Source organism: Somniosus microcephalus, chromosome 4, assembly GCF_052327205.1.
Source record: "Somniosus microcephalus isolate GS21.2 chromosome 4, FLI_Smic_1.0, whole genome shotgun sequence".
NCBI lineage: Eukaryota > Metazoa > Chordata > Chondrichthyes > Squaliformes > Somniosidae > Somniosus > Somniosus microcephalus.
Genome location: NC_140990.1, coordinates 317,262,443 through 317,283,079, shown reverse-complemented (window position 1 = coordinate 317,283,079; position 20,637 = coordinate 317,262,443). Strand labels below are relative to the sequence as shown.

At 46.5% G+C, this 20,637-nt stretch overlaps 1 protein-coding gene across 3 annotated transcripts in view; it reads right to left on the bottom strand.

Moving 5' to 3' along the window:
• The window catches only part of cfap65 (cilia and flagella associated protein 65), a 217,141-nt gene that overhangs the window by 68,649 nt on the left and 127,855 nt on the right, over positions 1-20,637 (bottom strand). For all 3 annotated transcript variants that reach the window (XM_085986795.1, XM_085986797.1, XM_085986796.1), the window contains exons 18-21: positions 19,929-20,151; positions 17,614-17,742; positions 14,091-14,267; positions 9,446-9,512 (exon numbers count right to left, since the gene is read on the bottom strand). In XM_085986795.1, the coding sequence (XP_085842921.1) occupies positions 9,446-9,512; positions 14,091-14,267; positions 17,614-17,742; positions 19,929-20,151 (596 nt within the window). The remainder of the gene's footprint in view (positions 1-9,445; positions 9,513-14,090; positions 14,268-17,613; positions 17,743-19,928; positions 20,152-20,637) is intronic.

Here is a 20,637-nt window from a genome sequence, read left to right as displayed (position 1 = left end):
GGTTCGAGTTGAAGCACCTAAAGAATGGAGCTGGAGGTGAAGGGAGATAGAGGGTGCACCACCTGTAAAAAGGTGTTAACTCCAATGGACACAACCAATAAAAAACTGGGCAAATAATCTCCACGGATTAACTCGGATAAGAAAAAAAATCTCCTGCGCAAAGGGAGATAGTGGGGGTAATTTTCAGCTTTGAAACCTGGGGCTGGTAACCTGTCAGAGCGGATCGCCCGCCTATTATAGAACCTGCCCGATTTTCAGCCCATTGATTGCTGTGGCTCAGTGGGGAGCACTCTTGCTTCAGATTCAGAAGTTCGTGGGTTCAAATCCAACTCCAGAGACTATGAGCACAAAACAATCTCGGCTGACACACCAGTGCAGTACTGAGGGAGCGCTGCACTGTCGGAGGTGCTTGTCTTTCTGATGAGGCGTTAAACTGAGGGCCTGTCTGCTCTCTCAGGTGGGCGTAAAAGATTCCATGGCACCATCCCTCAACTAACATCACCCAAAACAGAGTATCTGGTTATTATCACATTGTTGCTTGTGGGACCTTAAATTGGCTCCTGCATTTCCTACATTACAACAGTGATTACACTTCAAATAGTACTTAATTGACTGTGAAGCGCTTTTGGACATCCTGAGGTCGTAAAAGGTACTATATAAATATAAGTCTTTTACTTTCTGTACTGAGGGACGAGACCACAACATGTGGGTCCCATCTGCTTGTTCAGGTGGACATTAAAGAGTCCGGCGCACTATTCGAAGAAGGACAGATGTTTTCCTGGAAACATTAGCCAATATTCCTCCTATAGCAAATACCACTAAAAAAAAACAGAAACTGGCCGTGGGATGTTGTTGGCACGGCATGGCTGTGGCGTTTCAAACAAAACACTGCATCCCAAAACTGACTCACTGTGCAAAGTGCTCGGAGACAGGCGGATGATGTATAATGTGAGTATTTAGCAGCTTTTACAAAGAAAGAAAGACTTGCATTTATATAGCACCATTCACGAGCTCAGAATGCCCCAACGTGCTTTACAGTCAGTAAAGTACTTTTGATGCGTAGTCACTGTTGTAATGTAGAAAACATGGCAGCCAATTTGTGCACAGCAAGGTCCAATGTTCCCCCTAATTTTTTTTTGGGTGCACGGCCCCTTTCACAGTTTCACGCATGCGAAAGTTAACATTGAAAAAGCTGGTCCCGCACAGCCCGGGACCAGCAGAGGGCTGCACGGCCGTGCAGTTATAGAGAACATTGGCAAGGTCCCACAAGCAGCAATGTGATAATGACCAGGTGACCTTTTTTTTTACTGGAGCTGGTTGAGGGATAAACATTGGCCAGGGCACTGGGGGAGAACTCCCCTGCTTTTCTTCGAAATAGATGGTGCCTCAGAGGGAAGGCGGGGCCTCAGCTTAACGTCTGATCCGAACAACGGCACCGCCGACAAGGCAGCACTCCCTCAGTACTGGGAGCATCAGCCTGCATGATGTGCTCAAATCTCTGGTGTGGGGCTTGAACCCACAACCTTTTGACTCAGAGGTGAAAGTGCGGTGCACTTTCCTACTGATCATCCTGCTTATTTAGGTTCAACATTTGGAATTGATTCTAGAAAGGGTAATGGAGAGAAAAAGCCTGCAGTTCGTGAAGAAACAACTGGATGCTACAGTCAGGGGGTGTGAGGGGGGGAAAGGAAAGATGTCGGGATCTCCCTGGATGGATGAATTAAGATGGGCCAAATGGTCGCGCACATCCGTAATTGGTCTTTGGCTAGCGGGTTCCACAGTGCGAACCTCATGCAGCATGCACCAATGCCGGCATGTTAAGATTGGTGGTGCAGAAGACAATTTCTTTTACCGGTTCTCCCTGGAGCCAGTAATAAATGATTGGCAGCAGGACCGTGTTTGGGCAGTGAAGTCATAATGCAGCATTATGAAGTCATAATGCAGCATTATGACGTCACCATGCGCGCACGCTCCAATTCTCTCCGCACTGAAGGTCTGGCACAACGCCACGACGACAGCAACAGCAAACTTAATTTAGATAGCGCCTTTAACGTCGCGAAACATCCCAAGGCGCTTCACAGGAGCGTTAATCAGAAAACAATTGACGGCGAGCCTCATAAGGAGATTATTAGGACAGGTGACTAAAAGCTTGGTCAAAGAGGTAGGTTTTAAGGAGTGTCTTAAAGGATGTTAGAGAGGTAAGAGTTCTAGGAGGGTTGTACGGCTGGAGGAGGTTACAGAGATAGGGAGGGGCGAAGCCGTGGAGGGATTTGAAAACAAGGATGAGGATTTATAAAATCGAGGTGCTGCCGGACCAGAAGCCAATGTAGGTCAGCGAGCGCAGGGGTGAACGGGACTTGGTGTGAGTTAAGATGCGGGCAGCAGAGTTTTGGATGAGCTCAAGTTTACGAAGCACTAGTTTGCACATGTGCACCGGCCAAAATGGCATGGGCAGTCTGCCCATGCACAGAATCCTAAGCCGCACATTGCAGCTGGCTGAGTGGCTGCACTATCCACAACTAAACACAAGGGAGGGGCACAGTTAGCTCGTTCTTCCAAGACCACAGGCTCGAACATAAAAGCAGCTTTTGTTTCTTTCTTTCGCCTGACTGCACATCTCCAGATGGGGCAGTAGAGTAGGGAATGTTTGCCTGTAATGTCAGGAGTCAGCACAGGTGATCCGGGATCCTGTCTATGCCTTGTGAGTTATATATTAATGGTCTAGGTATACTGTCCGATACTTTGTGAGTTATATATTAATGGTCTAGGTATAGTGTCCGATGCTTTGTAAGTGCATAGAATCATAGAATGATACAACACAGGAGGCCATTCAGCCCATTGTGCCTGTGCTAGCTATTTGGTAGAGCTATCCAATTAGTCCCACACCCATGCTCTTTCTCCATAGCCCTGTAATTTATTTCCTTTCAAGTATTTATCCAATTCCCCTTTGAAAGTTACTATTGAATCTGCTTCCACCACCCTCAGGCAGTGCATTCCTGATCCCAAAAACTCGCTGTGTAATAAAGTGTTTCCTCATGTCGCCTCTGGTTCTTTTGCCAATCACCTTAAATCGGTGTCCTCTGGTTACCGACTCTTTTGCCACTGGAAACAGTTTCTCCTTATTTGCTCTATCAAAACTATTCATGAGTTTGAACACCTCTGTCAAATCTCCTCTTAACCTTCTCTGCTCTAAGGAGAACAACCCCAGCTTCTCCAGTCTCTCCACACACTGAAGCCCCTCATCCATGGGACCATTCTAGTAATTGTCTTCTGCACCCTATCCAAGGCCTTCACATCCTTCCTAAAGTGTGGGGCCCAGAATTGAACATAATACTTAGCTGAGGCCTAACCAATGATTTCTAAAGTTTTAGCATAACTTCCTTGCTTTTGTATTCTACTCCACTATTAATAAAACCAAGGATCCCATATGCCTTTTTAACAACCTTCTCAGCTTGTCCTGCCACCTTCAAAGATTTGAGTACATACACCCCAAGGCCTCTCTGTTCCTGCACCTCCTTTAAAATTGTACCATTTAGTTCATATCGCCTCTCCTCATTCTTCCTACCAAAATGTATCACTTCATACTTTTCTGCGTTAAATTTCATCTGGCATGTGTTTTACCAGTCTGTCTATGTCCTCCTGAAGTCTGTTACTACATTGCTTACTACATTTCTGAGTTTGTGTCATCTGCAAACTTTGAAATCATGCCCTGTATACCCAAGTCCAGGTCATTAATATATATCAAAAAGAGCAGTGGTCCCAATACTGACCCCTGGGGAACACCACTGTATACTTCCCTCCAGTCTGATAAACAACCATTCACCACTACTCTCTGCTTTCTGTCCCTTAGCCAATTTTGTATCCACGCTGCCACTGTCATAGAAACATAGAAGATAGGAGCAGGAGTAGGCCATTCGGCCCCTCGAGCCTGCTCCGCCATTCAATGAGATCATAGCTGATCATCCAAATTCAGTACCCTGTCCCTGCTTTCTCCCCATATCCCTTGATCCCTTTAGCCTTGAATCCCATGGACTTTAATGGGACATTTATGTGGTAATGGTCATGGGATCCTGAAAGCTATATAATTAATGGTCAAAGGTTTTTTTTTGCATTCTCCGCCGAGTAGTTATTAGGTTGAAGAAAACCAAAGCCGAGGCCACTAACAGTAATTTTATGGAGCGCACTCCATGGGAATTTCCCAGACCGATGTTATTCCGGTGCACCTGCTCCAGCGTTTGCTGAAGGAAATAGCAGTGTACAGGCCTTGGCAGGGATGGCCCACTAGTATGTTTTTTTAAGTAAAACCCACTTTAAGATAAATATTTATCAACCCTCACTGTATTGCACGTGGTCATTCCTGACCTACATAATAACCTATATTTGGTACAAACTTAGAATACTTACCATCTGATGAGATTGCTTCCATTTGTCTTTTTTGCAACACAATCATATCTTATCACAAAAAGAAAGTACTTGCATTTACATAGCGTCTTTCACGATTTTAGGTCATCCAGATGCACTTTACAGCCAATTAAGTAATTTTGAAGTGTAGTCACTTTTTAAAAATTCATTTACGGGATGCAGGCATCGCTGCCAATGCCACCATTTATTGCCCATCCCTAATTGCCCTTGAGAAGGTGGTGGTGAGCCTTCTTCTTGAACCGCTGCAGTCCGTGTGGTGAAGGTACTCCCACAGTGCTGTTAGGGAGGGAGTTCCAGGATTTTGACCCAGCGACGATGAAGGAACGGTGATATATTTCCAAGTTAGGATGATGTGTGACTTAGAGGTGGTGATGTTCCCATACTCCTGCTGCCCATGTCCTTCCAGGTTGAAGAGGTCGCGGGTTTGGGAGGTGCCGTTGAAGAAGCCTTAGTGAGTTGCTGCAGTGCATCTTGTAGATGGTACACACTGCAGTCACGGTACACCGGTGGTGGAGGGAGTGAAGGGGAAAAATTGAGTTGTGCCCCCTTTGGGGTGCTAACTTTGCCGGGGCGCTACTTTTAGCACCCCGAAAAAATTAGCATCCCCGCGTCCGAAATTCATCAGTAGCACCCCAAGAGGGAAGCGGGGCGCTTGCTTCCCTCTGGGGGCGCTGCGAGGGAATGTCGCGCCGCAGTACTGCAGGCCTTCCTCCCCTTCGTAAAGGGGAGGGGCCTAGCACAGCGCGACCCAGGGCCCAGCTGGGCCACCAGGGATCGGAGTGCCGGCAAAAGAGCCCGGCAATCAAGAGGAGTGCCGGGCTCATGGAGCGCAGCTGGCAAAGGTAGGTTTTAAGGAGCATCTTAATGAGGAAAGAGAGGAGAGGTTTATGGAGGGAATTCCAGAGTTTAGGGCCTAGGCAGCTGAAGGCACGGCCACCAATGGTTCAGCGATTAAAATCAGGGATGCTCAGGAGGGCAGAATTAGAGGAGCGCAGCTTTCTCGTGGGGGTTGTGAGGCTGGAGGAGATTACAGAGATAGGGGAGGGGTGAGGCCATAGAGGGATTTGAAAACAAGGATGAGAATTTTAAAATCGAGGCGTTGCTCGACTGGGAGCCAATGTAGGTCAGCGAGCACAGGGGTAATGGGCGAACGGGACTTGGTGCAAGTTTTGGATGACCTCAAGTTTATGTAGGGTAGAATGTGGAAGGCCAGCCAGGAGTGCGTTGGAACAGTCAAGTCTAGAGGTAACAAAAGGCATGGATGAGGGTTTCAGCAGCAGATGAGCTGAGCCAGGGGTGGAGACAGACGACGGGCCCTCGATTTAATTTCTCATCTGAAAGAGGCACCTCTGACAGTGCAGCGCTCCCTCGGTACTTCACTGGAGTGTCAGCCTAGATTTTGTGATCAAGTCTCTGGAGTGGGACTTGAACCCATATCCTTCTGACTCAGAGGATCCAAATAATGCGATTGATTGCGATCAAGACTTCCCAAATGGTGTGCATTTTAGAGAAAAGCGCAAAGAACTGAAATGTACTGTAAATGGAAAAACTCTCAACCCAGCTTCATCTGAATGTGTTGGACCTTGCACTCACTAACAAGGCTAAACACCAACACTTAGGCCTAGAAATTGGGTTGGGGCGCCAAAGTGGCGCCAAAGTTGCCTGAGCGCAAGATTTAGCGCAGCGTTCGAGGCTTTAGCGATCGTCAGATATTCAGTTTCATTGCCCCTAGAGGGAGACGGGGCGAGGCTCGAGGCGCTCCGCGTCCCTCTTAGGGCGCTGAAACTGAATATCGCAGCGCCACACGCTGCAGCACGGCACGCTGCGGTACTGCAGGCCTTCCTCACATTGTTAAGGGGGGGGGCCTGCAACAGCGCGATCCCCGATCGCGAGTGCCGGCAAACGAGCCAGGCACCAAGGAGAAGTGCCGGGCTCTCGGGAAACAGCCGGCAATGCCGCGGGGGGTGGGGTGGTCAGGAGGCCGGGGACGGAGGTGCTGGCAGGCGGCCGCCGAAAAAAGCGGCTGCCCCACACCTCCACCTTAACTTGTGCCGCTGCCGGCACAGCAAGGCCCCGTGAACTGGGCGCGGGTAGCGAACGGTGCAACTGCGGCGTTCGTTACCAAATATCGCGAACGGGGCGCGAATGGGGCGCTGCGCACACCGATGACGTCATCGGTGGCGGTGCAGCGCAAATGGCTAACGCCACCATTAGCGCCCCTGCTGAATATCACGGGAGGCGCAGCCAGTGGCGCTACAGCCACTGACTGCCTCTTTAGGCGCTAACAGGTGGCGCTACTCACCCAATTTTTCCCCCTTAGTGCCTTCTATTAACTGAATACCTCAGGGTAGGTCTGTGTACGTTAGGCTAAGGGATGGGCCCCTAACAGAAACCCAAGTCAGAAAGGTTGGCTGTATTTATCCGGGACCCCACCCCCCCACCCCCCCGACATCCAGCAAAGGGAGGTAGCAGACCTGTATGCTATAAGACAGTAGTCCCATCAGCACAGTAGCAGAAAATGCTTCCATTGTGGCAAAATCTAACCTGCGACAGAATCAAACACAAAGCTTGCACAAAAACCCTTCAGTTAGGGTTGCCGTCCTTCCCGGGTTGTCCTGGAGTCACCAGGAATTAAAGGTTAATCTCCTGGACACTGCTGCGAGCAAAAATCCTGGAGGAAAATGATAGGGGCGTTAAAAAAATATTGGAGATGGGAAAAGTGCTGTTTAAGAATCATCAAACTGTGTAACGAAGAGTCTGTTTGCTTTCCAATTGGCTGCGAGAACACTGTGCGCCACAAGAATGGGTGGGATGGGGAAACCAATGGCAGAAGCATGGGGACGGGGTGGTTGGAGGTGGGAAGTAATGTGATGAAACCTTCCGGAATATGTCCAGCCAGTGTTGGCAACCCTACCTTCAGTTGAAGTGACGTCTTGGAACATAATGGAATAAGCTGGGGTTGAAAGCCAAATGGAGGCCATCAGCTTGGGAGACTTGGGGCAGGATTTTCATTGGGCCATGGAGTCGGGATTGGAGGTGTGGGGGGGGGGGGGGGGGTTAAAATCCCGAAATCAGGGGTCCCGACCCCATTCCACACCCAAACCCGCCTCCATGCCAGTTTCAAAGGAGGCGGGTACCCGCCCCGCACTGGGACCCGCCTACCCAAGGCGGGAAGGGATTAGTGCCAATTAACTGCCTGTTAACAGGTAGTTAACAGGCAGTTTTTAGCCTAATCCCTATTTTTAAAGTTGAAGCGTGGGATTCCCGATGGCTCCAAACCACGCCAAGTTAGAGGAGTCGGGCCGTCAGGTTGAAGGACTTGGATGGGTCGAGATGTCTGTGTTCAGGTGAGTGATGTGTGCATGAGTGCAAAGGTAAGTGTGTTTGGTGTGTCTAAAGTGATTAAAGAAGTTTTACATATCTTTTCTTACCTTTTCAGCCTTCCTTCCTTTAGGTCTCGGGAGTCTCTCATCTCACCGGCACAGAAAGTAGAATGGCCGCGAGCTGTCAAAAGTGACAGCCTTCAGCTTTCTGTGCAGGAGAGATTTCTAACTGAGTCTGTGGAGAAGGACTCATGTTAGAAGACTGTCAGTGTTTGACAGCTTCAAACAGCTGTGAAACGCTGATATTTCATCTGTCAAAAGCTCTTGACAGATGAAATTTCAGTCTGTGATGTCACCTGTTGCCGGGTGGCCCTTAATTGGCCTGCTGAGCCCGCTGGGCGGGCTCAGCAAGGTCAATCAAGTTAAAATCGCGTGGATTGGCCGCATCTCAATGGAGGCGGGACTACAACCTCGAAAGTTGTAGCCCCGCCTCCTACCCGACTCCCGAGTTAAAATCCTGCCCTTGATCTCAGCCAAGAAAATCTCCAAAACCATATGGCCTTCAAATTCCTCAGGGATTCCACCGGTCTCCTGCTGTAACTCTGCTGAGAGATCGACAGATTATGAGGGCTTTTGATAGAGTAGATAGGGCGAAACTGTTTCCACTGGCAGGAGGGTCGGTAACCAGAGGACACACATTTAAGATAATTGGCAAAAAAGCCAGGGGGAGATGAAAAATTTTTTTGTGCAGCGAGTTATGATCTGGAATACACTGCCTGAAAGTGGGGTGGAAGATTCAATAGTAACTTCGTAAAGGGAAATCCCTTGATTCCCTTAACATCCAAAAATCTATCGATCTCTGCCTTGCATATACTCAACGACTGAGCCTCCACCGCCCTCTGAGTGAAGAAATTCCTCCTCATCTCAGTCCTAAATGGCTGACCCCTTATTCTGAGACTGTGACCCCCCTAGTTCTAGACTCCCCAGCCAGGGGAAACATCCTCCCAGTATCTATCCTGTCAAGCCCTGTAAGAATTTTGTATTTCAATGAGATCACCTCTTATTCTTGTAAATTCTAGGGGATATAGGCCTAGTCTCCTCAATCACTCCTCATAGGACAATCCTCCCATCCCAGGATTCAGTCTGGTGAACCTTTATTGCTCTCCCCCTAAGGCAAGTATATCCTTCCTTGGGTAAGGGGACCAAAACTGTACACAGTACTCCCAGGTGTGGTCGCACCAAGGCCCTATATAATTTCAGTAAGACTACTTTACTCTTATACTCCAATCTTTTTGTAATAAAGGCTAACATATCATTTGCTTTCCTAATTGCTGCTGTACCTGCATGTTAACTTTCAGTGATTCGTGTACAAGGACACCCAGGTCCCTCTGAACACTAACATTTCCCAATCTCTCACCATTTAAGAAATATTCTGCTTTTCTATTTATCCTACCAAAGTGGATAACTTTACATTTCTCCACATTATATTGACCTCAATCCTTGGCTCTTGCCATTGCAACATGCTCAGTCACTTCCGTAACTGTTGAGGGGGCAGCTGTTTATCCCCATAGCCCTCATTAGTGGGCAGTATTTGTAGAATATGGCCCCAGATCTGGTCTCCTTTGAAAACTCTTCCAATTATAGGGCTTAACTCATGTGAAACAAATCACTCCCTGGGGGTAACACAAACTGATCCTTACCAGAATTTCACGGCCGTGGGAAAGTTTCAGCAGAACGGGGATCCGATCGGTGCCTATAAATTCATGCCTGAGAAAAGGAGAGAACGATTAAAATATACAAAATTCGATTCAATTATACGCATCAAGCCCAACGCTCTGAGTACATGGCTTCGATTTGCTGGCCCAAATTTATCATAAAAAGAGAAAGGTTATTAAGCACAAGGTTCCACAAACAGCAATGGGCACGATGGGGCAAATGGCCTCCTTCTGTGCCGTAAATTTCTATAAATTTCTGTGATAATCACCAGATCATCTGTTTTTAGTGATGTTGGTTGAGAGATAAATATTAGCATGGACACCGAGGAGAACTCCCTTGCTCTTTTTCAAAATAGTGCCATGGGATCTTTTACATCCAGAGGGCAGACAGGGCCTCGGTTTAATGTCTCATCTGAAAGACACCCACCTCCGCCAGTGCAGCGCTCCCTCAGTACTGCATTGGAGTGTCAGCCTGGATTATGAGCTCAAGTCTCTGGAGTGGGACTTGGACGCACAACCTTCTGTCCACTGAGACACAGCTGACACCTAACTAGGGTGTCTGACATGCCCAGAAACCCATCGCCGAGCTTAAGTGTCTTCAAACCAAACTCCTGAGATAGTCACACAGGAAGTTTCCTTTTGCCTGATATGCGGTGCACATTCTTTCCCAGTAGAGACCCATCCCACTTACCCAAGTCCAGAGAAATGAGGTGAAAGGTGGCAACAGTCAAGGTTTAGGGATACCCAAGTGCGTGCAAAGGTACTGCTTTATTTTAACTGGTTGATATCGTGCAGTCTACCAGCGCAGAGCATTGGTAAGCTTCCCGCTGCTTATGCAGTCAGAACCACCCGAACCATTGGAGCGCGGCTTGAAGGGTTATCTGGAACTGAGTGAGAAGAATCCCAGCAATCTGTGACAGATCTACCTGCGCCATGTCCTATCAGTGAGCCAGGCCGGCTGGTCAATCATCGATACTGCTCCCTAAACCTCTGCGCATCTTTACCTCTCTCTCATCCTTTAAGACGCTACTTCAAACCTACCTCTTCAACAAAGCTTTTGGTCACCAAATGGCCCAGAAATTCGGGTCCCCACGGGTGAGTACACGCTGGGTACTCACGCGTAGGCCCAACGAAAGTGCCGGTTTCGTGCATGCACTGTGCATGCGCAGGAAACCGGAACTTCCGTTCCCTTAAAGGAAGGGGTTCACAGGTTGAACGCGTGCGCCGGAGAGGCAGCGCGTACGCCTGGAACTTACGTTTTTTTTGCAGGTTTCTCCGGGAGGGTAAGTCTCCAGGAGCTACACTTGTAAAAAGCAGGCGCAAGGCCTGCTTTTAACAAGGTAAGTGGTGAATTAATTAAAATTAAAATATTTTTTCCACAGGTTTATTATTTTTAAATACTTTAAAGAAAGGTAAGTTTATTTTTAGCCCCGTTAGAAAATGTAATTAATTTTTTCAAAAATTTAAATTATTGTTTAAAATAGTTATTTTATATAATTTATAGTTATTTTTAAAATGTGATTTAAAAAAAAATTATTTGAAGTTTTAGTGATGTTTTGGGGCTTATGGTATTTATGGTTTTGACAGGTCTTCCTGTCAATTTTATGAATGGGCATTTCCCTGCTACCATTGGCTCTCCATGGCCCACGTGATCCCAGGGGACGCATCGAACTAACTGCGCCCCTGGGATACGCAAGCACTGCGCGCCGGCAGTTGGAGCAGGCCCAGGATCGGAATACCACGCGGGCCCACAGCTCAACGGCCGGCGCGCTGGGTAAGTGCAGGTCGGGGGCTTGCACCCGCGGGAAGCCCCCGACCCGAATTTCTGGGCCAATATCTCTTTATGTGGTTCAGTGTCAAATTTTGTTTGGTAATACTCCTGTGAAGCGCCTTGGGATGTTTTACTATGTTAAAGGTGCTCTATAAATGCAAGTTGTTGTTGTTGGAGTAACATGTACCTGCCTGAATCAGGCATTGGATTACTGAGTTTACCACAGAGGACTGACTGAGAGGCAGGTCATCTTGGAAGTCACTTAATCCCAAAGAGATGGTGATCACCTCCTCCCCTAAAGAATAGTCATTAGTTGGCCATGCTGGAGTACAGGTAACAAAGGAATCAAGAATTAACTATATAGTCATGTCCTACATGAGCTAACTACTAAACAGATTATCTGGACATTTTCACATTGCTGTTTGTGGGAGCTTGCTGTGCGCAAATTGGCTGCCGCGTTTCCTACATTACAACAGTGACTACGCTTCAAAATTACTTCATTGGCTGTAAAATGCTTTGGGGCGTCATGAGGTCGTGAAAGGCGCTGTAGAAATGTCAGTCTTTTTTTTTACAGACACAATGTACTCACAAGACTTGCCATAGATCAAAGGCACAAAGGGACCCCAAACCACCAAGGGCTTGCCATGGGCCACCAGCCTGAAAGGGTTTGTCGGAGGCCAATTCCCTTTTGGAACTTGTCGTGGGCCAGTAGTGTCAAGGGGCTCGGCACAGGCCAATGATCTAATGTTTAAAGTGCCATAAGTGAATTTCTGTTCTCCACAATTTCAACCCAGATAGCCAAGATCTGTGATGGTTACTTTGATGTGTGAGCTTATAACTATCTCAGATTAGAATAAAACTTTAAACTCCAAGGTGTGTAGTTATCAAGAACTTTTAGAACATGAACACGGTTCCAAAATTTTAACTCGTTCTCTTTCGTATAATTATGATTAACATTAATATAATTCATCCAGAGTTAAAGCCTTTGTGTAACACAGTTTTACAGCAAGAGATCTTGGACTCACTTGAAATATGATTGTTGGATATTGTCATATATCCCCATTGCCCTTATGTGGAGGTATTATTGGACACTTTTATACATCCTTAGCCTCTAATACAAGTTTGACGTATAGGAAACATTGAAACTTCTGGTTAATACTCTTTATTCAATCAAGCCAGTGACATAATAAAAGACAACTCCTTGCATGCAGTGACCTCGTATAACGAATACAACCACTGTAGTATCAACAACAACTTGCATTTATATAGCGCCTCTAACATCCCAAGGCACTTCACAGGAGTGACTATCAAACAAAATGTGACACCGAGCCACTTATGGAGATATTAGGACAGGTGACCAAAAGCTTGGTCAAAGTGGTAGGCTTTAAGGAGGAGAGAGAGATGGAGAGGTTTAGGGAGGGAATTCCAGAGCTTAGGGCCCTGGTAGCTGAAGATGCGGCTGCCAATAATGGAATGATGAAAGTCAGAGATATATCTTTAATATATATATTTTACATTAACAAAAGTTTATTATGGCTATTCTACCTGGTGCACCGGGAGTGGGCCTTTGGCGTAGCGGTAGCATCCCCGCCGCTGGGCCAGAAGGCGTAGGGTTTCGAACCCCGCTCCAGACAGTCCCAGCAAGTGGAGTCAGAACTCCGGCTCTAAATTCTGGGTTGACATCCAGCGGGATACTTGCGTCCGTGGGTGTGGGTGGCCCCCCGCCTCGTATGGGTTGTGGGAGCCCATAAAACCCTCCTGCCATAGGACTAACCACCCTAATGGCTGGTACGAAGATGGTTACAGTCACGGAAGGAGCGTTAATCGTGGCCAGAAATCCTTCCACCACTTCATACAGTTCCCCAAAGGGAACAGTATGAAGACACGTACGACGACGACGACCTGGTGCACCTACACTTACAATGGTATTTACAAATTGTAAGACATCCTTATAGATTTCAGTACTTTAGAGGGCTTGAGCATCTTAAAGAATATTAGGCCAGAAATTCGGGTCCCCACGGGTGAGTACACGCTGGGTACTCACGCGTAGGCCCAACGAAAGTGCCGGTTTCCTGCATGCACTGCGCATGCGCGGCAAACCAGAACTTCCGCTCCCTTAAAGGAAGGGGTTCACAGGTCAAACGCGTGCGCCGGAGAGGCAGCGCGTACGCCTGGAACTTACGTTTTTTTTGCAGGTTTCTCCGGGAGGGTAAGTCTCCAGGAACTACGCTTGTAAAAAGCAGTCGCAAGGCCTGCTTTTAACAAGGTATGTGGTGAATTAAGTTAAATTAAAACATTTTTTCCACAGGTTTATTATTTTTAAATACTTTAAAGAAAGGTAAGTTTATTTTTAGCCCCGTTAGAAAATGTAATTAATTTTTTCAAAAATTTAAATTATTGTTTAAAATAGTTATTTTATGTAATTTATAGTTATTTTAAAAATGTGATTTAAAAAAAAAATTATTTGAAGTTTTAGTGATGTTTTGGGGCTGATTTGTATTCATAGATTTGACAGGTCTTCCTGTCAAATCTATGAATACAGATTCCCTGCTACCATTGGCTCTCCATGGCCCACGTGATCCCAGGGGATGCTTCGAACTAACTGCGCCCCTGGGATACGCAAGCACTGCGCGCCGGCAGTTGGAGCAGGCCCAGGATCGGAATCCCACGTGGGCCCACAGCACAACGGCCGGCGTGCAAGCCTCCGACCCGAATTTCTGGGCCATTATTTTCTTCCGGGAGTTACCTTTGCTGAAGATTGGAAGTACTTGTGCAGGTCATGATTGTAAGGTTTGCGCTGCGCTGCAGGGAACAAACTCACACATGGGTTCTCCACTCTAGCCTTAATAGCAGGCTTACCTGTAAGTGAGTTGAATGGTTTCTCGCTGTCCAGGAAACAGGCTTCCAGATTTTGGTTCCACGGTAAAGAGCCGATTGTCCTCGATCCTCATCTCGTGCAGCTCGGTGGGGTTGAATTCTCCGGTCTCTGCCCAGTACTCCAGGTCCAGCTGTTGGTCCACTGGAAACAAAAAGGCCCTTGGCAAGGTAACAGGAGCAAATCAAAGGAAAAATAGTCATTGACCTCCAGGCTGTAAGCTCAGAATATAAAGAAGTAACCCACTTGTGCTCTTGTTTTTCACCACCCTGCTCAACGACGAATCATTATAGAATCACACAGCCCAGAAGGAGGCCATTCGGTCCGTCCTGCCTGTGCCGGCTCTTTGAAAGAGCTGTCCAATTAGTTCCACTTCCCCCAGCTCTTTCCCCAGAGCCCTGCAAATGTTTCCTTTTTAAGGTGTATATCCAATTTCTTTTTGAAAGTTATTATTGAATCTGCTTCCACCACCCTTTCAGGCAGCGCATTCCAGATCATAACAAGTCGCTGCGTAAAATAAATTTTCATCTCCTCCTGGTTCTTTTGCCAATTATCTTACATCTCGATCCTCCTGCCAATGGAAACAGTTTCTCCCTATCTACTCATCAAAATCCTTCCTATTTTCGAACTCTATCAAAACCCTTCATCATTTTGAACACCGAATTAATAACAGCAACAACAACTTGCATTTATGTAGCACCTTTAATGTAGCAAAATGTCCCAAGGTGCTTAACAAGAGCGCTATCAGTAAAAATATTTTTGACACCAAGCTACATAAGGAGATATTAGGACAGGTGACCAAAAGCTTGGTCAAAGAGGTAGGTTTTAAGGAGCATCTTAAAGGAGGAGAGAAAGGTAGAGAGGCGGAGAGATTTAGGGAGGGAATTCCAGAGCTTAGAGCCCAGGCAGCTGAAGGCACGGCCGGCAATGGTGGAGCAATTCAAATCGGGGATGTGCAAGAGGCCAGAATTGGAGGAGCGCAGAGATTTCGGAGGGTTGTAGGGCTGGAGGAGGTTACAGAGATAGGGAGGGGGCGAGGCCATGGAGGAATTTGAAATCAAGGATGAGGATTTTAAAATTGAGGCAATGTCAGACCAGAAGCCAGTGTAGGTCAGCAAGCACAGGGGCGATGGGTGAACAAGCCTTGGAGCGAGTTAAGATACAGGCAGCAGAGTTTTGGATGAGCACAAGTTTATGTAGGGCGGAAGATAAGAGGCCGACTAGGAGAGCTTTGGAATAGTCAAGTCGAGAGGTAACAAAGGCATAACAAATAACTAAAACTGTACCTTCCATAAACGTGAGATGTTTTTCTACTCTCAAGGAACTCGTCCAGCTGCCTATAAAGGCCTGTAGTGAAAATACCTACTGACCACACAGCCTGGCAGTCTGTTCCAGAGGTCAATGACTCTCTGCGAAAAGAAATGCTGCCTGGATTCTAACCTAAATGTTTTGGGGTATTTTGTACTGATTTCCCAAGTCCTCCCCTCCACTTTCTATCTAGCAAAACATATAATAGAAACATCCATGAAGTTGCAAAGTATATCTCGCACTGCAAAGTTGGCAGATTCATCAGCAAAATATTGAAAAATTGATAGTTCGCTGTGCATTTTCTTTGTACAATCTTTAGTCATTGAGATTTTTTTTCTTCCCCACGATGTGTGTCGTTTATTTAAAACTCTTCTTCATTTAACTTATTTTCTCCCCATTTTTCTCCTGTGTCTCCGCGTGCCAACGGTGAACGAAATGGTAGGTGGGAACAACCTTTTCAGTCAACGCCACTTTCAGCTCGTCACCAAGAGGCACGGATGCCCCACAGAGGTCAGGAACTCGGACACGCCGCCCCGTAAACATTGGGCCAGAAATTCAGGTCGGAGGCTTCCCGCGGGTGCAAGCCCCCGACCTGCACTTACCTAGCGCGCCAGCCGTTGTGCTGTGGGCCCGCGTGGGATTCCGATCCTGGGCCTGCTCCAGCTGCCGGCGCGCAGTGCTTGCGTATCCCAGGAGCGCAGTTAGTTCGAAGCGTCCCCTGGGATCACGTGGGCCATGGAGAGCCAATTGTAGCAGGGAATCTCTATTCATAGATTTGACAGGAAGACCTGTCAAATCTATGAATAGAAATCGGCCCCAAAACCTAACTAAAACTTCAAATAATTTTTTTTTTTTAAAACATCAGATTTTTAAAATAACTATAAATTACATAAAATAACTATTTTAAACAATAATTTAAATTTTTGAAAAAATTAATTACAGTTTTTAACGGGGCTAAAAATAAACTTACCTTACTTTAAAGTATTTAAAAATAATAAACCTGTGGAAAAAATGTTTTAATTTAAAAGCGTAGCTGCTGGAGACTTACCCTCCCAGAAAAACCTGCAAAAGAACCGCAAGTTCCAGGCGTACGCGCTGCCTCTCCGGTGCACGCGTTCCACCTGTGAACCCCTTCCTTTAAGGGAACAGAAGTTCTGGTTTCCCGCGCATGCGCAGTGCATGCACGAAACCAGCACTTTCGTTGGGCCTACGCACGAGTACCCTGCGCGTACTCACCCGCGGGGACCCGAATTTCTGGCCCATTTTATTTCATTCCTAAACCGTCACAGGAAACACAAAAAAAAACAACATTGTCAGTGACGTCAGCTTTTGGATGAGACGTTTAAAAAAAAAACATCGCCACCTCTGCCTGCTCGGGTAGCTTTTAAAGATCGCGCGACACTATTCAAAGAACAGCGGAGCAGTTTTCCCGGTGTTCTGGCCAACATTCCTCCCTCAACCAAACACGACTAAAACCGGATTAACCGGTCATTTGACCTCACCTTTTGTGGGGCCGTGCAGTGTGCAGGTTGGCTGCAGCATTCGCTTCCACAAGAGACTACACTTTGAAAAAGCAATTTGTTGGGTGTGAAGTGCCTTGGGATGTCCTGATGACATAAAAGAAAAAATTTAAAGAAAGACTTGCATTGAAGTACTTTTGAAGTGTAGTCACTGTTGTAATGTAGGAAACATGGCAGCCAATTTGCACACAGCAAGCTCCCACAAACAGCAATGTAATAATGACCAGATAATCTGTTTTAGTGATGTTGAGTGAGGGATAAATATTGGCCAGGACGCCCGGGATAACTCCCCTGCTATTCTTCAAAATAGTGCCATGGGGTATTTTATGTCCACCTGAGAGGGCAGACAGAGCCTTGGTTTAACGTCTCAACCGTCGGCACCTTCGATAGCGCAGCACTCCCTCAGTAGTGCACTGGAGTGTCAGCCTGGATATTTGTGCTCAAGTCTCTGGAGTGGGACATGTCAAAGTGCTACATAGATGTAAGCTCTTTCTTTCCTTAACCATGTGAAGCACTTATTCCTCGAGATTCCCTCTCCTTTCAGTGAAATTAAACTTGTATGTTTTCAAAATTCTGCTTTCTTGTAACGTAACAGTGTGCAGAAATTAGCACTTTTTTTTCTGGAATTCGATTACACAAGTTCATTTTCTCCTCCCTCCCTATTGCGTGTGGTACCTACCAGTTGACGGGCATCATCTCCTTGTTCTCCATCATTAGCAGAACAATGGATGGATCTGAGCATATGGGCGCTGCTCCAAAGTTGAAGTCCACCATCACTGGGGTAGACACGGAGGGGCATCGACTTATGCTATAAGGAAAACAGAAAAGACTGTAGGTCGAATCTGGGAGAAAAAAATGTTGTTTTCACGACGCACGCTGTTATTAATAGGTAAATCGGCCAGCACAGCAAGTTCAGGGGATGAAGAGATACGCCGCGAGGTGTGAATCTCCAGAACCTGCCGGTCGATTTACGACGCTCCGCATTTGTCTCGCACAAACGGCAACTCTCCCTCAACCTCCTCGTTATTTTTAAGAACTTACTGAATTTGCACGTTAATTGCCGATTAAACTCGCCGCAGAAATATAAGGCTCATAATTAACAGCGCAAGTACCCTTTTAACAATGATAATTGTTAATGCAATGCCAATCAACCTCTCCGGCCCAGAAAGGGAACAATTTAAACTGTTGAATCTCATTCCTGCAGGTAGTAAATTCTTCTTAGAGATTTTTAAAAAGTAATACGTTTTTTTCTTACTTTTCCTATCTTTCACTTTTTTCTCTCTTTTAAACCAATCTTTCTTTTCCTCTTTTTATTTCTCTTCCTGTGCCTGATTTGACTCTAATTCACCCTATTTCCTTCTCTGTCATTCCTGTTTCTTTCTCAATCCTTCAATCTCATTTTGTTAAGGAGAGAGACTATTGGTCCCATCGTTCTCTAAGGTCCCAGGTGCCCCGTTGCCCTTGCTGCGCTGTTATCAGCTCGCACTTCCAGCAAGACACGCCGGAAATTATATTCGAGCTGAAGGGTGCAGGAAAAGGTCTAACTAACATCGCATGCCCTGCTCCTGCAAGATTTGGCCCAATGTTTGAGAAATTTGGAGACATTGAATATACAACATCTGGAACACAAAGGGGTGGAAGTTATGCTACAGGTGTATGACCAGATCGGGAGTAATGCATTCAGTTCTGGGCACTGCACCTCAGGAAGGATATATTGGCCTTGGAGAGGGTGCAGCGCAGATTCACCAGAACGATACCGGGGCCAATGGGATTAAATTATGAGGATAGGTTGCATAGACTAGGCTTGTATTCCCTTGAGTATAGAAGATTAACGGGCGATCTAATTGAGGTGTTTAAGATGATTAAAGGATTTAATAGGGTAGATAGAGAGAAACTATTTCCTCTGGTGTGGGAGTCTACATACATCAGAGAACAATATGGAAATTTGCTGTGACACCAAATTGCGGAGTATGGGAAATTGTGACAAAGGACTGTGAATGACAGCAGGGTATGGAAAATTGTGAAATGCTAGCAGGTCGAGTAGACAGGTAGCAGATGCAGTTCAATATAGAAAAATATGAATCAGAATCGTACAGCACAGAAGGAAGCCATTAGGCCCATCGCTGCTGTGCTGGCTCACTGAAAGATTATATCCAATACCCTTTTTGAAAGTCACTATTGAATCTGCTTCCACCGCCCTTTCAGGCAGTGCATTCCATTCATAACAACTCGCTGCATAAAAAAATTCTCCTCATCTTCCCCTGTTGTTTCCCCTGGCTGGAGTGTCAAGGACTAGGGGGCATAGTCTCAGGATAAGGGGCCGGCCATTTAAGACCGAGATGAGGAGGAATTTCTTCACTGAGGGTTGTGAATCTTTGGAATTCTCTGCCCCAGAGGGCTGTGAATGTTGAGTCTTTGAGTATATTCAAGGCTGACAGCGATAGATTTTTGGACGCTAGGGGAATCAAGGGATATGGAGGTCGGGCAGGAAAGTGGAGTTGAGGTCGATGATCAGCCACGATTTTATTGAATGGCGGAGCAGGCTCGAGGGGCCGTATGGCCGACTCCTGTTCCTATTTTTTATGTTCCCCTCTGGTTCTTTCAGCAATTACCTTAAATCTGTGTCCTCTGGTTACCGACCCTCCTGCCGGTGAAAACAGTTTCTCCTTATTTACTCTATTAAAACCCTTCATCATTTTGAACACCTCTATTAAATCTCCCCTTAACATTCTCTGCTCTAAGGAGAACAACCCCAGATTTTCCAGTCTCTACAGATAACTGGAGTCCCTCATCCCTAGTACAATTCTAGTAAATCACCTCTGCACCCTCTCCAGAGCCCTGAAGTTCTTTGAAGTAATACGTTTTTAACAACCAACATTAGAATGTAGGAACAAAAACCCATTAAATTCAACCCGCCATCTGGGATCTCCTTCAAGCCTTGTCTGTTTATTTCCTCAGTTGTTCTTCGTGTGTTTGGGGCATGTTGTTTCTCACCTGTGTCTGGTTGGCACCCGATACAACAGCTCACCATCTGTGGGATCGCGCTGCAGGTACTCGTTGAGCGTGTCCAGCGAGAAGAGTCGCCAAAGCTGCTGCTTGCTGATGCCAGTTATGCTCCCCAGGCAACGAGCATCCGAGATGAATATCATTGGGTACACGCCGTCTACTGTCACGCAACACAAAGGCTTTTCCTCCTCGCTCATATCAGGCTCCAGCACTGAAAGCATTACACAAATACATAACAGTTAAGATCATTTGAACTATGTAGTAGACACGCTCTCATCTCAGTCCAGGACTTGAGCTGGCACTTTAGAGTCAGAGGGTCAGGGGTTAAAGTTCCACTCCAGAAACTTGGGGCCATAATCTAGGCTGACATTCCAGTGCAGTAGTGAGGGAGTGCTGCGCTGTCGGAGGTGCCGTCTTTCGGATGAGACGTTAAACCGAGGCCCAGTCTGCCCTCTCAGATGGACGTAAAACCACTATTTTGAAGAAGAGCAGGGGAGTTATCTCTGGTGTCCTGGGCCAACATTGATCCCACAACCAACATCACTAAAACAGATTATCTGGTCATTTATCACATTTCTGTTTGTGGGACCTTGCTGTGCGCAAATTGGCTGCCACGTTTCCTGCATTACACCAATGACTACACTTCACAAAGTATTTTATTGGCTGTAAAGCGCTTTGGACATCCTACGGTCGTGAA